The 19,019-nt window shown below is 44.0% G+C and overlaps 1 protein-coding gene across 3 annotated transcripts in view; it reads left to right on the top strand.

The window, feature by feature from the left end:
- The first annotated feature begins 3,274 nt into the window (after positions 1 to 3,274).
- Positions 3,275 to 19,019, top strand: part of LOC107402315 (uncharacterized) — a 39,019-nt gene continuing 23,274 nt past the window's right edge. The window contains exons 1-2 of one of the 3 annotated variants that reach the window (XR_013042505.1): positions 3,275 to 6,160; positions 6,697 to 6,829. Coding sequence is in view for 2 of the 3 variants with exons in the window: in XM_076545268.1 (XP_076401383.1) it covers positions 5,834 to 6,160; positions 6,697 to 6,829 (460 nt within the window). In the remaining variant the exon portion in view is untranslated. The remainder of the gene's footprint in view (positions 6,161 to 6,696; positions 6,830 to 19,019) is intronic. The other 2 variants (XM_076545268.1, XM_016004237.3) reach the window with 2 other exon arrangements.

Genomic DNA, 19,019 nt, shown 5'->3' with positions numbered 1-19,019 from the left:
CTCAGATCTGAGACTATCACATGTTGTGAATCACAATGTTTGCTACTGTGCATACAACATTTTCTGCTCTTACAGAAACACATTGTTTTAATTACAGACAACAAAGACTGTAATATTTTCTTTCTTTTTTATTGATTTATTGTGTATATAGTGTTCTGCCTACATGTTTGCCTGCACACCAGAAGAGGAGGACACCATATCTCAGTACTGATGGTTGTGATCCACCATGTGGTTGCTGGGAATTGAACTCAGGCCCTCTGGAAGAGCAGACGGCACATGTGGAGTCCATACTTCCTGATCCAATGTGCCTGTTGGTCCTATCTTGACTTGAGGGCATCAGTCGCCAGGTCCCTGGCCTTTCCTGCAGACTCCCACCAAAGGCTATGGAGGGAGCTTTCAGGCCCTCAGTCTTTGAATGGGGCTGATTTCTGCTCTCTCTTGTCCTGATGGTAACAGATTCTTGGCCTCAGCAACTCAGTTCTTTGGGCCTTTAGCATACAGATGATTATTATAGGATTATCCAGCCTGCTATGGTGTCAACCAACCTAATAAATCTTTTAAAATTGTATATCAGGTTGGCCTGACATGATGGCCCATACCTTTAGTGGCAGCATTCATAGGCAGGAGGATCTTTCTGAGTTCAAGGCCAGATTAGTCTATGTGGAGTTCCAGGACAATCAGAGTTACATAAAGAGACCCTGTGGAAAACAAAAAACAAAAACAAACAAAAGCAAGCAAACAAACAAACCAAAACACCAAAAAAAAAAACAACAAACCCAAAAACAAACAAAATAACTATAACCACTTTTTTATGACAAAATGCTATATATGAATATGCATATATGCAGATAGAGACAGACAGACAGATGTTATATTGCTTCTGTTTTGAAGAGAACCTGACTAATAAACTCCGTCCTGGTTTTGGAAGACATCATGTCTCCTTGGTTTCATTTTTTAAACACCTCACAGATTCTCCAGTGAGACTCTCAGGACCTGGACAATTACTTTTTGGAATCTGTTATTTCACTAATTCTGTTTCTTTAGTGGTTGCAGGACTAGGGAGATTCCTTTGCTAATTTTGGTTTTGGAGGAATTGGACCTTTCTTCAGAAAGTTGTCATGTTTATCCCTCTCAAGCTGCTGCTAGCTCACCTCCACTGAATAATAATGAGAGAGCCAAGGGGGTGTGGGGACGGCTCCTAATTGTTCTTAGTAAGTGTGAGCTCTGTCTGTTTGCTTTTGTTGGTCTCACTAGCTGTTTATCAGTTTTAGTAATCTTTTCAACAACCAGAATTTTTTGTTGTATTGATTTTTTTTTTGTTATATTTTCCATTTCACTGGCTCCTGCTCTTTGTTGTTTTTTTTCTGTTTCCTCGAATTTGGTTTATGCTGCTTTTTTTTTTTTCATGCAGGATATCCTGGTGAGCATTGCAGCTGGCTTGATTCGGAAGCCTCAGCACCTTGGCCTTTCATATGCCCTTTGTAAAGTGTCTGTCACCTTTTGTGTCTGCTACCTTTTGTTGGAAGCATGGAAATCTTACCTGAGTGCTTTCTAAAGGGTTCAAAGCCTATGCAAAACCTGGTTGTGGGAGGACTCTGAAAACCTAGATCTCACGTGACTGGGAATTACCTTGGTATTTGTCTCTCTGGGGAGCTTCAGATAAGAGGTTTTGGCATGTGGAAGTTGACTTGTAAATTGTGTAACAATAAAAAAGCCTTTTGCAAAGCTACAATCAGTCAGTTCACCAGAAGCTACAAAGGCTAAAAAAATCATCCTAGAGTGGCCCATGAGAAATGAACAGACAGCACTTGGTGCCCAACACAAGGCTTGAAGAAAAAAGTGATCTGGACACTATTAAAGACTGGAGGTAAAAAAAAAAAAAAGTGCTCTCAAGGCCCTGCACCCCACCAGAGCAGCACATCAGATCCAACTCTGTTAGGGGAGGTGTGGCTGAGTCATCCCTAAATTCAAGATACATGATGTGAAAAGCACATAGAATAAATCTTATTTTTGAAAAAGTGCTCTCTCAAGGTAGAAGGACTCCAGGTTAGCAGGGTCATGGGAAACTTTCCATCTCAGGAGCAATGATATGTGCAGTTATTACAATGCCTGTTTAAAAAAAAATAGAGTAAAAATGAAGGAAGAATAGCTTACAGAGCTTTTGGTATTAGTTAAATGACATTGTCATTGGTTTCAGACAACTCAGTTCAATTAAAACTGAAGGAATAAAAACAAGTGTTAAGAGCTTGGAGGAGAGCTCATCAGAGAAGAGAGCCCCTACTATTAAAAATATGGTCTTTATGTAATTTAATTTCAAATGCTCTAGAGCCATTGCATAGTGAAAAATTGCTCAAAGCTTGATCTGATGTAAAACAGGAAAGTTAAAAAAAAGATATTCTGGCAAAAAAAATTGTTAGTCATCAGAGGAAAATGTTCCTTCACAAAAAAATAGAAAGTAATGTTATTTCATCCGGGCAGTGGTAGTGCACGCTCTTAATCCCAGCACTCAGGAGACAGGTGCTCAAACAAGCAGTAAAAGAATAGTTAGATGTAAGTACATTGAGGAAACTACTAGTCCCTGAAATTCTCCTGTATTTGTAATAAAAGAGAAGTCTGGAAAATGGAGATTGTTAACTGATTTGAGAGCTAGAAATAAGATAATTCAACCCATGGAATCTAACAGTCCAGAATTCCTTTACCTTCTTTATTACCTAAAGATTGGTTTATTTTGTTATTGATTTGCAGAATTGTTTCTTCACTATCCCTTTACAAGGACAAGATAGAGAAAATTTGCTTTTACATTGACTACTTATAATAATGCCCAGCCTGCAAAGAGATATCAATGAAAATCCTTCCTCAAGGAATGTTAAACAGTCCTGCTTTATGCCAATATTTTGTACATCAACCACTGGAAATGGTTTGTAAACAATTCCTCAATCCATTATTTACCAGTATATGGATGACATTTTATTGGCGGCTTCTGATACAGATACTTTAGAAGGAATGGTTAATGTAGTACAAGAAATTTTACCCTGTTGGGGATTACAGATTTTTCCTGAAAAAATACAAAGAGGAGATTGCTTGCCCCCAGGCCTGATGACCTGAGTATTTGACTGTGCAGTCCTAAATGGGAAAAAGAGAGAACTGACTTCCTCAGGTTGTCCTCTGACCTCCACGAGTGTGAGGTGGCACATATGTACATACACACAATTAATAATAATAATAATAAATAATAATAATAATAATAATAATATGTCCATTATGGGACATTTAATATTACATTAGTTTGAATGACATCTTGAGATTGTGTGTATGTGTGTGTGTTCTAAAATAAAACATCATAGCCCAGAGTGGCCTCACACTTGTTATGAGTGGACATTGGCATTGAACTCCTGATCTTCTTGCCTCTGATGCCTGATTGCTGGGATTATTGGCATGTGCCACCATGTCCAGCTTGTGCGTTTTTAAGGTCATTCATTTTAAGATTTATTTTCTTTTTGTCTGTGGCAATTAAATAGCATATTATTTAAGCCAGGTGTGGTGTTATATGCCTTTAATTGCAGCACTCAAGAGGCAAAGGCACACAGATCTCTGTGAGTTGAAAGCCAGCCTGGTCTGCATAGGGAGTTCCAGGACTGTCAGAGCTACATAACAGAGATGCTGTTTCAAAAAAGAAGTATATTACTAAATTTCTACATGTTTAGAAATTTTCTCATTATCTTTCTGTTGCTAGTTTTAAGTTTGATTCCATTATAGTCAAAGAACACATTATATAATTTAAATTCTTTTTTAAATTTAGTATTGTTTGTTTTCAGGCTCCAGACATAAGCCAGCTTGGTCAATGTTTCATGAATTCTTGGGGGAAAGTGTGTATTGAGGTTGACACATCATCCTTGATTCATTTTTTATGTACCTGTTTATATGTGTGGTGTGCACTGGAAACAAGCAAAAGCACCTTGTTCTAAGTACTCCAATTTTGACTTCAGACTCCATTTTAACTGCAGAGTGGAACAAAGTCAAGTTTCCAGGCCTTGGGGGAGCTGGGGACTTTCCAAAAGCTGACCAACCTTCTCCTTAAACAAAAGAAATAATCTGTCATGCATCTTTGGTTTTCTAAAACGTTAGGTTGTTCCTAACAACAAAAAGAACAAATGAATCTGATTGGTTGGACTAAACAGCTTATGCTCTGTGTCAGATGATGATGGAAAGACATAGGGGAAGCCCCTAATCTTTGAATCCTGATTGGTGGAAAAATGTAACTGTAACTTGGCACTGATGTTTGTGGTTTTTTGTGCTGAAATACTTGCTGCAATGAACATTCGGTGATATAGTGAGCTATGAGTCTGTGCAATTGTCCCTGACCGGTCAGTTCTTTTGTTTTTTGTTTTCCTGTTGCCCAGTTCAATACAAATCTTGCTTTGTGTGGACTCTGGTGCGTGCTTGGGTTATTTTAGATTCGCGGACACTAACAGGTGCATTGGTGCGAAAGTGTATGTGTGTGCATGCTTTTGGAAGCCAGATAATAACTTCACAAGGGCCACCTCCTGTACTTCTATCCATCTCCTTTGAGTCAAGGTCTATCCTTAGCCTGGAGCTCACAATCCCCTCCCTCTTCCATGTTGACAGAATCCTGACTTTGCTTGAAAAGGGAAAATATTTACCTAATAGTTCATATTTCCCAGCTGCCCTCACAGAAACAAACTCCTATGTTATTTATGTCATAGTTAATTTCACCCTTTCTATCATATTCTGTCTGAGGGAGTTCTGAATGTTACAAGATTTGCTGGTAGTACTTCAAAACTACAAAGCCAACTATGTATAACACCGAGATTTCTGAGGAAACCGTGGTGGGCCCCTTCACCTCAGAACTCCATGTGTGCTGGGCTGGGCTGGCAGGTAGGGGCTCTGACAGTGGGAGGCTGCAGGGTCCGAGCTCGGACTGAAACAGATGGCAGAGCAGCCTTATCTCTCCTTTCCTTTCAGCTCATGTCTAAAGTCTATAATTCAGCACATGTTCTTGCCCTGATGTCTTTTCGTTTGCTATATTTAATATTCATGTATGCCATACCTAAATTAGGCCTCAGAGTTGAAGATGGGAGCAGTGATAATGTGGGCCAGATTCTAGATGGTTAGCATGTACAAGTTCACAGAGAGCCTTTAAGGAACCATGGCAATGGCTATGAACTTGCTAAGAATCAATTTTGCATGGGAAGTTTTATCCAGCCCACAATTACCTAAGTGCTGTAGCCTCACGAAATTGGCAGGGCACTAAAATTATAAATGCAGGCTGTCATTCATTTAATGAAACTATTATTTGATGGCGCCTTTTGGAAAGTTCCTTAACAGCACATTAGGCCAACTGGTCACCTCTGGCCAAGGCGCCTCTTAATTATCTCCAGATCCAGGTGAAATGGAGACACTCTACTGAGCATTTTGGGAAGGGGTCGGTGATATTCCTAATGCCTGCAAGAACCAGACATGCAGATCAACTTGCCTTCAGTCTTCAGAAATCTAGAGGGCCAGAGTTATTGGTCAAACCTGCAGCTACATTGGACTGCCTCCAGCCCCATGTATGTTATGTACTGTTTATGTAGCGAGGTTCTCTTCCTACCAGGGATCTCTGTCTCTCTTCCTCCCTCCCTGACCACCCGCCCCCGTTTCACTGTCTCTCCTTTTAGTTTTTCGAGACAGGGTTTGTCTGTGTAGCCCTAGATGTCCCAGAAGTCCCTCTATAGACCGGGCCTGGCCTCGAACTCAGAGATGAGTTTGCCACCACCGCCGGGCACTTAACTTGTCTTCTCTATCCAATTCTGGCCACCAGGCTAGAAAGACAATGGCCTGTCGCTTTAAGAACCAGGTGGGAGTCGCTTCCTCTTTCCTCTGCCTTGCGGGGGTCTCTCTGGGTACCGGCGGCCCGGGCGACCACCCCTTTCTCCACACGCAGCTGTACTACGGGTTCGTTGGCCCATCCGTCACAGAGCCGCGGCCTCTGATTGGCTCTTGCGCTTCGGGACCGCCCACGCAGGCGGGAATTGGGAGAAAGGAGTTTGTTGGCGGGCTCGGAGCCGTCCGGTTACGGGAGAGCCCCGGGGCTGCGGCGGTGCCTGCGGCGGCGGCAGCGGCAGCGGCGGCTGCGACTTCCCGCGCGTGGGTCGGCACGGTGAGTACTGTGTTTGGGACCTGGCCGAGCGTGGCCGCCGTGGTCGGCACTTGCCACCCGGATGGCCACCCTGCGGGAGGAGGCGGCCTGCAGCGTGTGGGGCCGAGGGTCCCGGTTCCTGGATCCGGGAATTTGGGTGGAGAAAGCCCCGGAGCGCCATTTAAGAGCAACAGCCACTTTGAAACTTCGGCAAAACTTAGTTCTCGGCACTCGGCGGCCCCCCGCCGGCCCCATAGCCTCAAGGCGTTTTGTACCCGATGGTCCAGGAAGAGTTCCACAGCTGCGGCGTTCTCCTTCTGTAAACCCGCCTGCTCGCAAAGTCTCCGTCCGTGGGGTCTCGTCCTGTGAGAGAGGTTGCTCGGGGCTGTTCTCTCGAACCCTGTCTTAGGGGGAAGACAGCCGCCTATCACATAGGCGGCTGGGCACAGACTGAGATGGTCTTGATGCTTATTCAGTGGGGTTAACGTTTGGAGGCTTGGGTGATATAAGACCCCTTACCCAAATTCAGATCTCAGACCCTTCCCTTCGAACCCCAGGGACTGGAGCGTCACTTCCCGTGGGGTGTGCCCCTTGAGACATTCCGAGGGCCGCGGCTCGCTTTCGGTTTGGCTGGCCCAAGGCTACATCAAAAGAAAACCAGTAAGCACCTGTCCGAGGAGGCCTCTGTGGGTAAGTCCTCCAGTTTTCCTAACATCTGGTCCTGGTCCTGTTGGGATCCCATTTAGGGGCAGTGAGGTGTTTTAGGAGACACATGAACTCCTGTCCAGGGCTCTAAGGAGAAGTCACACTGCCCGCCTGGTTCTTGGGCCCCTGTGCCCTGTGCTGTTTTGTCTTTTCTGTCTCTTTTTTCCTGAGTTTTCTGTGGTTTGGACTTGCGGTGACTGGTCGACAAAATGGGAAATAAGACTAGTAAAATTGATACTCCCTTAAACTGTGTAATGGACAATTTTGATGAACTTTACACCCGTAGTGTTAAGAAGTGTTACAAGTACCGCATTACCAAGAAACGTCTCCGGAACTTCTGTCAATATATATGGCCCACGTTCGAGGTCAGATGGCCCTCTAGGGGCACCTTCGATCCCCAGGTGGCATGGGCCGTAGTAGATTTTGCCCGCAGTTTACCTGGTGAGCTGAACCAAATTGGATACATTTTGCCTTGGGCAGAAGCAACATCTAATCCACCGCCATGGATGAAGGGTTATTTGGTCAGAAATGGCCTTCCTCATTCTCCATCGCCTCACCTCCTTCAGCCCCCACGTCAACCCAAACCTGTGACATGTCCCCCACCTCAACCCAAACCTGTGACATGTCCCCCACCTCAACCCAAACCTGTGACATGTCCCCCACCTCAACCCAAACCTGTAACACACACCCCACCCCAACCCAAACCTGTGACATGTCCCCCACCTCAACCCAAACCTGTGACACACACCCCACCCCAACCCAAACCTGTGACACGTCCCCCACCTCAGCCCAAACCTGTAACACCCCCTCCACCTCAACCCCCACCCCAAGCTCTACCCCCGCCCTCTGATGCCTGTGTGCCTTTTACCAGCACTGATCTTTATAACCAGAACATCCAGAACCTTCCTTTCAGCACAACGTGGAGCCATATAGCCTATGAGCCTTTAACCACCAGGGATCTTCTTAACTGGAAGGTGCAGTGCCCCTCTTTTAGCACAGACCCAAAGCCCCTAATCTCTCTAATTGAAATGGTCTTCCTCATCCACCGTCCTACTTGGGATGAGTGTCAAATCATCTTATATATCCTCTTCACAAAGTGGGAGCGGGAAAAGATTCTGAAGGATGCAGCTAAACAACTTGGTGGAATGGATGCCCTGCCTACGCAGAGACCAGACTGGAACTACAGGACAGAGGAAGGTAGGAGGTTCCTCAATGATTACCACCAGGCTTTGCTCAATAGACTAAAACGGGCAGCCCGGAAGCCCACTGACTATTCCAAGGTGACAGATACAATGCAAGGTCCCAAGGAACCCCCGGCAGCGTTTCTGGAACGCCTCCTGGAGGCATACCGTGACTATACATCCATAGATCCAGATGACCCAGCAAACCGCTTCACGGTTAACCTGAGCTTCGCAGCCCAGTCTTCCCCAGACATACGGAAAGAAATTCAAAGCATGGATCGATTTTTTGAGATGAGTAGGTCAGAATTATTGGAAGTCGCCCAGGAAGTGTTTGACAACAGAGAGATGGAAAAACAAATCGAGCTGTTTAAGCATGTGATCTATGGGCAACATTCCTTTGGCTCCTTCGGTCCTGGCCAAACAACATACAACAGAAGGGGGAGGCCTCTGCGAAGAGACCAGTGTGCTTACTGCAAGGAATTGGGGCACTGGAAACATGAATGCCCCAAACAGAGATGGGTAGGTCCTCCCTGGCCAAGGCCACGTTTGGCTTTAGGAGAATAGTGGGGCCATGGCTTTTTCAAATCAGCCCCCCAGGAGTCGATGGTAATAATCTTTTCAATTAGTACCAACCTGTAAACTTCATAGTCGATATGGGGGCTTCACATTTGGTATTACAAAACCCCTAGGGCCTCTTGCCATTCAAACAAATCTAAATGGACTACAACATGGACTGTTAATCTGGGAGAGAGGACAATGATCCATTCCTTGTTAGTCTTGAATGTGCCCATTCCCTTTGCTGGGAAGTGACGTCCTAAGCAAGCTCCAGGCAACCATCTCATTCTCAGGAGATAAGCTAGGGTGCCCAGCCACAATCCTGACCATTACCTGTCCCTTAATCCAGTAGTACCTCCTGCTCTTTCTCCTCTAGGGTCTGACCCACGCCCCTGAGGGGAGACTAAACGAGCAACTGATCAGGGATGTTCTTGCTGTCTGAGCCAGAACCAGTCCTGGTCTGGCCAGGCATGCGCTGCCAGTTATAGCTCAGCTGACTTCTGAGGCCATGCCCATCTGAGTCAGACAGTATCCCATCAGTACAGAGACCAGAGAGGGAATCAAGATACATCTCAGTCGCCTCCTCAAGACAGGCATACTCATTCCATGCCAGTCAGCCTGGAACACCCCTATTACCAGTCCCAAAGCCTGGGACCAACCCTATCGACCAGTCCAGGGTTTAAGGGGAGTGAGTGAATGAGCAGGAAGAAACCTGTTTGCCCAACTGTTGCTAACCCTCTTCATACTCTGCTCAGCATGCTGCTGCCTGAGCGGGTTTATGCGGTACTGGATCTAAGGGATGCGTTTTTCTCCATTCCCTTGTCAAAACTAAGCCAGCCCATCTTTACATTTGAATGTGCTGACCCTGAACTGAGAATATCAGGGCAACTGACCTGGACTGGATTACCTCAGGGGTTCAGCAGTTCCCCTACCATCTTCGAGGAAGCCTTCAACGGGGACTTAAGTCTCTTCTGCAGTGAGTATCCAGAAGTTACCTTACTCCAGGATGTGGATGATTTGTTGCTGGGTGCAAAAAAATTCAAGGACTGTTTAGCTACTCGGGGTCTCTTTAAGAACTCTGGCTCAACGAGGCTATCAGGTTTCCACGGAGAAAGCTCAGATTTGCTCACTGTGGGTCACCTATTTGGGATATGAATTAAAGGAAGGAGAAAGACTGTTATCAAAGGCCTGGATAGAAGTCATAATTTGAACCCCTACTCAAACCACAAAGAGGCAGATTAGAGGTCCTGGGAGCTATTGTGTATTTGCTGCCTCTGGATACCCAGGTTTGCTGAAATTGCCAGACCCGTGTACTCAGCCATGGCAGGGCTAACACCCCTTTGGAGTGCACTGAGGAAAGTTAGCAGCTCTTAAAAGGCGCTTTTGCAGGCTTCTGCCTTAGCTCTTCCTGACACCTCCAAGCCCTTCCTCCTCTGTGTCCATGAGAGAAAGGACATTGCCAAAGGAGTCCTGACCCAAGCCCTGGGTCCCTGGAAAAGGTCAGTTGCCTACATTTCAACAAGATTGGATCATGTGGCCTCAGGACAGCCCCCTTATCTACAAGCAGTGGCAGCTACCAATCCTTGTAAAGGAGGCAGACAAGCTTACCCTGGGACAGAATCTGACCATAACGATCCCACATGCATTAAGACTCTCATTAAGAGATGATACTGCTGGATGTCTGATATTCCTCTAACCCTATACCAGGCCCTTCTAAATAATGATAGATTGGCTTTTGACAAATCCATGGCTATCAACCTTGCTACCCTGTTCCTGGACATTGACCCTCAGGAAGTCATACATGATTGCCTGAAGATCCAGAATGTCATTCAGGGTAGCCAGCTGGACCTCATTTGCCAGGAGCCATCCCTGGTGGGGTAGGTCCCAGAAGAGGTTGTAAGGAGTTGACGACAGAAGGAGGTAAGCCAGGCCATGGTGGTTGGGAGGATCTTGTAGTCAGAGTGCTTCTTTATTTATATAAATTTAGTAAGCTAGATGCATCATGATGTCCAAAACATAGATCATATCATTTTTTGTTTTAGACATGTGTTTCACTTCCTTTTGCTCATCTTTTAGTCATTAATAAACTGTGACAGAACAGAGTTATCATTTTAATCATTTTTCCTAAGTTTTGACATCATTAATAAACAGAGCTACCATTCTTACTCATTAATCCAGTAACGTAATTTTTAAGAATCTAGAGGCATATGATAGCCTCTTCTCAGCTATCTAGCTGACTAGCTTTTGTGGTTACAAGGACATCAGACCAAAACAAAGTCTTCAAGGCAGCCAGGCATATTGCCATGTCCCAAGCAGTGTATTATTAACTCCATGGTCAGAGTGCCCAAGAAAAATCTTCAGGCTTAAGCTGCTGTAATTATTCAAATTCTGGCATAATACAATGTTTATATTTTATATCTTCGTAGAATTTGTCTATATGTCTAATTCTGGCATTCTGTTGTTCCTTAGTCATATGATATCACAGTGGCTCTGCATGTGCTAACTTTCCTAAGAAAGGGAGGCCCTGACATCTCATTCTTTTATCATCTTTCCACTCCATACTTTGGTCATCAATATAAGTCTTTGTATAGGGCTAAGGTAACTTCAGCTAATCTAACTTTGTTGCTGTATATGCCACATAATTGCCTGAGTTAATAGTGGGATGGGGCTTATAATCTGATCTGTGGCCAACTCCTCTAGCCCACCAAATCTTGTTGACCTTTTTACATTTACTTTGTTTTGAATATCTTATTCCTGCATAAGTACAGAGACACATGTTTCAAGAATGTCTCATAGCCTCCTAAAGAGACCTCTGGCTTCTTTATGTGAGTCACAATCCCCGAGGCTTGAGGAAGACCTTCAAGTACATAAAGAAGACCTTCAAGTAGAACTTATCTCTCCCAATCTTTGATGTCTTTGGACATCGGGAGGTACTTCAAAACATCTCAAATTGCTGCTTGACCTGCACTCAGGTGAATGCAAAAAATGGATATATTGCCCCAAGGGCACCAAAGTCAAGGTTCTGTATCTGATGAATTTGGGGAATTGGACTTTACTGAAATCAAACAAGGGTCATAGGGATATAAATACTTGCCAGTCTTTATCAACACAGTGTTGGCGAGATAGAGAGAGGCCTTTCCAACCTGAATGGAAATGACCCAGATAGTAACTAAGAAATTAATGATGGAAATCATACCCAGATTTGGCCTACCCTCAACTCTGGGGTCTGACAGTGACCTGGCCTTCATGGCCAAACTGTCTCAAATGACTACAGAAGCCCTCAATATAAATTGGAAACTACATTGCATGTATTATCCTCAGAGTTCAGGATAGATAGATAGATAGATACATACATACATAGATAGATAAGGAGGGAAGGAAAGATGATAGAGTGGATGGATGGATAGGATAGGATAGGATAGGATAGGATAGGATAGGATAGGATAGGATAGGATAGGATAGGATAGAAATATGATGGATAAAGTTCATGAGTTCCTTAGAGCTGGGTTACCCATTATGATCTTGACCCCCCTTGCTCATGTAACCCCTCTTCCCTCTCTTCAACTGGGCTCTCGGAGCTCGGCCAGGTGGATAGATAGATAGAATGAATAGAATCTTAAGAGAATTCTCATAAATATGTTCTTAAGATTAGTGGTAACTTGGTTGACCTCTTGTCTTTGAACCTGCTAAGGGCCTGTTGTACCTCCTCCTGGGAAAAAACTACTCCATATGAAATAATTTATGGATGGCCACCCCCAATGGTCCCCAGGGTACATAAAGAACTATTAACAGATTACCTAATCTCTTAATCCCTAAAGAGATTATATTTAACTCTGGATAAGAGTTTTCCTCAAGTCCAGGCTGTCCAACTGGTCAGGCACTGCCTGCCTGACTACCGGTTCCAACCTGGTGACACTGTTCTATACTAGTCCACCGTTTCAAAACTGACTGCATGGAACTAAGATGAAAAGGCCCCAAATTGTGATTCTCTGGGTGCCTACTGCTGTTAAGGTTCATAGTGCCTCTCAAGAAGGCCCCAGAGGATCCTGTGGAAGAGGGGAGGGTTGTCAAAAATGAAAGGTGCCTGAATAGGATCCCCTCAAAGTTAAGATCTCTAAGATTGACTGTTTTGTTACTGACTTTCCTTTTTTACTCCTTTACTTAGACTGTGGAAGCCGTAAAGTTAGTCTTGATCTGTTGGGTTATGTTTTTACCCTTGAGCTTCAGCTATAACAACCCACATAGATCAAGCACTTGCAAATGGGAAGTTAGATGTTATCCACCATTGTAACTTCCAGTGAGCCTAATCTGAAAGCTGATTACTGCAAACTCTGTCCCTTCCAACTTGGAATGGGCTGTGGATATTTGCAATTGGGAAAAAACTAAACAAACAAACAAAAACTTGGAAAGCATCCTGGTTTATGCCTGTCCAGCCCAGGGAAGCAAGTTCTGCCAAGGTACCAATGCCTATCTTTTTTTTTTGTTTGTTTGTTTTTTTTTTTTTTTTTGGAGACAGGGTTTCTCTGTGTAGCTTTGCGCCTTTCCTGGGACTCACTTGGTAGCCCAGGCTGGCCTCGAACTCACAGAGATCCGCCTGGCTCTGCCTCCCGAGTGCTGGGATTAAAGGCGTGCGCCACCACCGCCCGGCACCAATGCCTATCTTTATGCCTCTTCGGGCTACAAAACTAACCCTCTGGAAGACAGAACATGAATTCTTTTTTAAAGATTTATTTATTGTATATACAGAAGAGGGCACCAGATCTCATTATAAATGGTTGTGAGCTACCATGTAGGTGCTGGGAATTGAACTCAGGACCTCTGGAAGAGCAGTTAGTGCTCTTAACCTCTGAACTATCTCTCCAAGAACATGATATTTTTACAACTCCCAACCCCTCTAAAACCAACTCTAATTGTCAGTTGAGGTCATTGTAACATTGTTATCTTCCAACTTAAATCTGGAACATTTGTGATTCTTCTAAAAATTCACATTGGAATGTAGGAAGAACTTGGGGAATTAGGCTATATGCAGTTGGACTGGATCCTGCTTCCTCAATTACCATCCAGTGATATTCGGTAAGAACCAAAACATATAGGTCCCAGTAGAGACCTCCCTATTCCCCAGGTTCTTCCAGTACACCCATGTTTCAAAGACTCACCAACTACTGTCTTGCCTGTTCTAACCTCCCCTGAGCCATCTGCTGTTAAAGGAAAATCCAAAATCTCTATCTCATGTCATAAGAGACACCTGATATGGGACAGAAGAAAAATCAAAATTGAGGGACTATTCTATTGCCATAATCTTATAGTTCTTTGGTTTTATTTTGACTCTTTTAAAAAACTTTTCTTTCTTTCTTTTTTTTTTTTAAAGACAGGGTTTCTCTGTGTAGCTTTGGAGCCTGTTCTGGAACTTGCTCTATAGACCAGGGTGGCCTCGAACTCACAGAGATCCACCTGGCTCTGCCTCTTGAGTGCTGGGATTAAAGGCGTGTGCCACCACTACCCAGTCTTAGGAATTAGGTTTTTATACTCTGGATGTATTTAACAAACTGTGGTCCTTTAACCTCTTTTAGATCTGCTGCATATGACATTTAAAATGTTTAAGTTTTCTGCAGTGAACTGTGATCATTTCTAACAGCAACCTTTGAAGTCTCCAAAAGGATGATGGGGCCCCACAACAATGATTCCACCTGGATTGTTGTAAGGCCACTAAGCTGACAAACACCACCCAAAGATCGGTTTTGGACTACAAAGTCAAGGTGGCTAGCTGAGATGGTCCAGTCTCACAGACTACTCTATCCAGGACTTGAGATAAGCCCCCTGCACTTTCCCATTACACAGAGACTGGACAACAAGTGATACAGCTAGCTCTCCCAGGACTTGACAATTTTCCCAATTTCTCAGGGTCCCCTAAAGATGCCATCGCCCCCAGACAGCAGGAAGCAATTTTAAGAACACGACGCCCACATTCCCAAGAGGTGGGGTGGGTGGTTTTGGTTGTCTAGTGGGTTATGGATATTTATCTTCATTTATGGGGGTTGGTTACATTGTGGGGGTTGGTAGTGGTCTGGAAAAAAGATGAATAAAAAAGATTAGATTCAGGGAACTCATTCTGAAAAGAAAAAGGGGGGATATAGAAATGATAGGATAAAAGGTAGATTATTGAATCTACTTTTAAACCAAAAAAGCAACTACTAGTCTTAAATATTTTATATTGCTATGGATTTTTATATATTGATACAAATTTGAAGTTATTTTTGTTATGCTGTATAGATATTTCTACTTTGGTTTAAGACATTTTTGTATACTGGTACAAATTTAAGGTTATTTTTGTTAGAACATACTATATACATGCTTCTATTCTTGTTTAAGGTATTATACCTCTACAGCTCACTTAACAATGTAATATAAATTTCTAGTCCTTGAAAATTATTTTTACAAACTATTTAGGATAATAAAGAAGTACAGGTTAGTAATTAGTCACTTATTACAATCAAACGTGTAGTCATGTTAGGTATGTTTTCAAGGTCAGACATATATTTTAGGTAGATAGGTGGTCTTCAAACACTTCAGAGATCATCAGAATATGGCATTTAAGATGTTTTAATAATATAAGGTTTAGGGTTTTTTGATGACAATGAGACGTGTCTGTTCCTGGCAGCACCAATCTACTTCAGAGAAGATAATGGGCATCAAAGAACCTCCATGTGGAGTTTGCTTTCTTTGTGGCAAAAGCTAGCCACTGGGCAAAAAACTGCCCTTGCCTTGACTGCTGACAGTATGCTGTCCAAATTGGACAAGCAGGACACAAAAGAAAGTGACTGTCAAACTTTGCCAAGACAAGGAGGGACAGTCCTTCAAAATTCCTGCTTCACAGAAAATTCTGTCAGATAATTCTAGGCCTGTAGGCTGAAGATGGATGCCCCAATGTTACAGAGGAACCTTGGGTGACTGTCCAGGCAGCCAGCTGTTTCTGTCATTTCTTAGTTTTGGAAGTTGTTTGCTCTGCACTTCCTGTTTACTAAGTTAGTATGTCCTTCTCAGGTCTCTGATGGAGTTGAAGACTAGATAGTTACAGTTTTTCTTGTTACCAAATTCAGAAAAGAAACTCACAAAAGAGGTGTAAAGTGTATAAGGTTGAGAGACATAAAAGGATAGTTTTGGGTTGGTGATACAAGTTAGGATAGAAAGTGAATTAGGCATAACGCTTTGGACTCACCAAGATAGGATAGATAATGGAGTATTTTCTCTGAATTTGCCAAATGCAAGTGTATTGGACATTGTGAATGTAATTCTTACATGTTAATTGTTCTTATTGTCTATAGTTTTCTTATGTTAGAATTAAAACCTTTATTTAGACAAAAAATGTGAAATGTGGAATATTCCTTTACACTGTGTGAATATATATGTATGTCTCTGTGATTAATAGAGAAGCTGACCAGTAGCTGGACAGGTAGAGTTTAGACAGGAGAGCCAAACTGAGAGAATGCTGGGAAGAAAAAGTGCGGAGTCTGGGAGTCAGAAACAGATGCAGAGAGAAGCAAGATGGGCATGCCATCCTGAGAAAATATACCAAGCCACGTGGCAAGGCATAGATAAGAAACATGGGTTAATTTAAAATTTAAGAATTATCTAGTAACGAGCCTGAGTTATTGGCTGATCCTTTATGATTAATATTAAGCCTCTGTGTGGTTACTTGGCAGCAGCTGGTGTACAGAAACTTCTGCCTAGAACCTCTGCCTATCCTCTGGCTGAGGTCCCACTTCTGAGTATGCAAATGGTAACATTTCCTCAGCCATTCTACACCTAACATGATGAAGGACTGTTGGCTCTGCCTCAACCCCAAACCCTCATTATGTAGGAATGGCTTACAGTCTTGTGACAAGCCTCTGCTGATGCTCCTGGTTCCCAGCCCAAGCTAACCCTATGTGATGGACAAGGACTATGTTCATGTCAAAATCACCAGGCTCTTTGGTTTCTCCCTATTTGGATAATTGTACAGCCTGGCTAGAGTCATCCTGACCAGTATTTAATTAAAGTTTGCTTCAAATTTGGCTCAAGCCGGTGGTGATGGCGCATGCCTTTAATCCCAGCATCCAGGAGTCAGAGGCAGGTGGATCTCTGTGAATTTGAGGCCAGCCTGGTCTACAGAATGAGTTCCAGGACAGGCTTCAAAGCTACACAGAGAAACCCTGTTTCGAAAAACCAAATAAAAACAAAAACTTTTTTGGTTCAGAATTGTGGTACTGGTCTTATTCTCACCTTGAGGATTAACACTAGCCTTTTTTAAGTGCTGGGGTTATAAGTAAGTGCCACCCATATACCCAAAGGATGCTTGAGCATACCACGAGGACACTTGTTCAACTATGTTTAGAGCAGCAGCATTCATAATAGCCAGAACCTGGAAACAGCCTAGATGCCCCTCAATCAAAGAATGGATAAAGGAAATGTGGTACATAGACACAACGGAGTATTACTTAGCCATAAAAAAACAATGACAGCATGAAATTTGCAGGCAAATGTATGGAACTAGAAAATATCCTGAGTGACAAACGTGGTATGTACTCACTCATAAGTGGATTCTAGATGTAAAGCAAAGGACAATCAGACTACAACATGTGAAGACATAGACTTAACTTTACAGACTCCATCTTAGGGAAGGGCCACCATTTTCCCTCTTAGACTATCTGGTGACCAGGGGCTGAACTCAGTTCCAGGAATAACCTCAGGAATGTGCTGTGACAGTGAAATTCGAACAGATACCCTAGAAGCAGCCAATTAGGAAACGTGGCAGTGAAAATGAACAGGATCCAGATGTTCCTGCAGATATTCTATCAATGGTTTATGGCCCTTGCAGATACCCTGTCAGCAGATTGTGGTTTCGACTCAAAAGTTTAACCAATACTTTCAAAAATCGCCTTGCTCCATATTCCATTACCCAATCCCAAAATGCCAAGGTATGTAACTCCTGGGTTGTGTGTGTGTGTGTGTGTGTGTGTGTGTGTGTGTGTGTGTGTGTGTGTGTGTGTTTTTAAAAACTCCCACTCCTGAGCTTGGGGCTACATTCTTCCCATCGGTGGCATTGGAGCATAAGGGCTGCTGACTGGATTTGAACCTGACTATAAAGGCCCTTGTGTGTTTGCATCAGAACCAGCTCTTTGGTGGTCTCTTGGGTTTTTGCAACGTGGATACAACATTTGGTGCATCGGTCAGGAACCCCCATGACCCATGGACTCCATAGTGGAGAGTCCCTGACCAGCCAGTAAGTGTCTCTTAAGTGTGGGTCAGTCCTGTCTGTCTAGTGTTGTTTCTGTGGTGGGCCTAAGTCAGTGATTACAATCAGAGCGAACACGCTGCAGGACCGTGATCACAAAGGGCCGGAAGACGTTCCAGACGTTCTCCACCCCTGTGGCAGAGGTGGAGAGCCCCACATCTGTTTGCTTGAGGATGGAGAGCCTCAGATCAGGACGGTATTTGGGTGCACAAGTGGGTCGCCCCCACAACATGGTAGCAAACCATCATTCTCTTTGACACTCTGCTTTCAGTCTCATTGGGGCAAGCCTTTCTCTTGTTCCCTTGGTCTTCTGTGGTGTCTGTGTTTCTCTGTATTTGTGTTTCTGACAGCAACAAATGCTATGAGACAGACAACTTCTCTGGACTTTCTCTTAACTCACTACCAAGATGTTAACACACATGCTCATAATCTTTCAATTCTGATTTAAAAGTCTAAACTTGTCACCTTTTGCAGGTCAGCAGTTGATGGCTGGCAATCAACATTGGCTGGCCTCCCAAGGGAACCTTCAACTTGGTCCTTATGGGGCAATGAAGGAAGTTGTCTTCAGACTACGAGTGGGGCATCCCAACCAAGTGCCCTACATAGTGGTCCTTAGAGACTTAGTAGAGGACCCCCCCCTTCCCGGATTAAACCATTCTTGCCCCAACAGGTTAAGGTCCTGGCTGCTGCCGAGAAAGACTTAACCTGTGAAGGCCCCTTCAGCTCCTAAGCCGGAGGCCCTTCAAGGAAGCAACACAGAGGAAAAGATCCCCCCACCACCACCCTTATACCACCGATCCTGGTGCAGCCGTCCCAGTGCCAGCCCCCACTCCCACCCCCCTGCCAGTTCAGCTGGCTCCTCTGCCAGCCCTGAATGCTCTGCCTCTGGGGCAAGAGGGACTGGCTCAGAGATGTAGGGGAGATAGCCCTGATCCTAGCACAACAGTCCTTCCCCTTAGGGTGGCAGGACCCCCAACCAGGATGGGAGTCAACTGTACCACTAGTGATCTTTACAATTGGAGAGCCCAAAATGCACCCTTCTCAGAAAAACCTAAGCAGCTGATTAGCCTCTTTGAGACAATTCTCTTCACCCATCTCCCTGTTGAGAGCCACTGGTAGCAAAAGTCCATGAGAGTATTCAGCAGTGCCAACTAGAGTTCAGGTCAAC

The sequence above is a fragment of the Peromyscus maniculatus genome, chromosome 1 (genome assembly GCF_049852395.1).
Source record: "Peromyscus maniculatus bairdii isolate BWxNUB_F1_BW_parent chromosome 1, HU_Pman_BW_mat_3.1, whole genome shotgun sequence".
NCBI classification, from domain to species: Eukaryota; Metazoa; Chordata; class Mammalia; order Rodentia; family Cricetidae; genus Peromyscus; species Peromyscus maniculatus.
The sequence above is the reverse complement of the archived record's forward strand: the minus strand, read 5'-3'. Positions and strand labels throughout refer to the sequence as shown.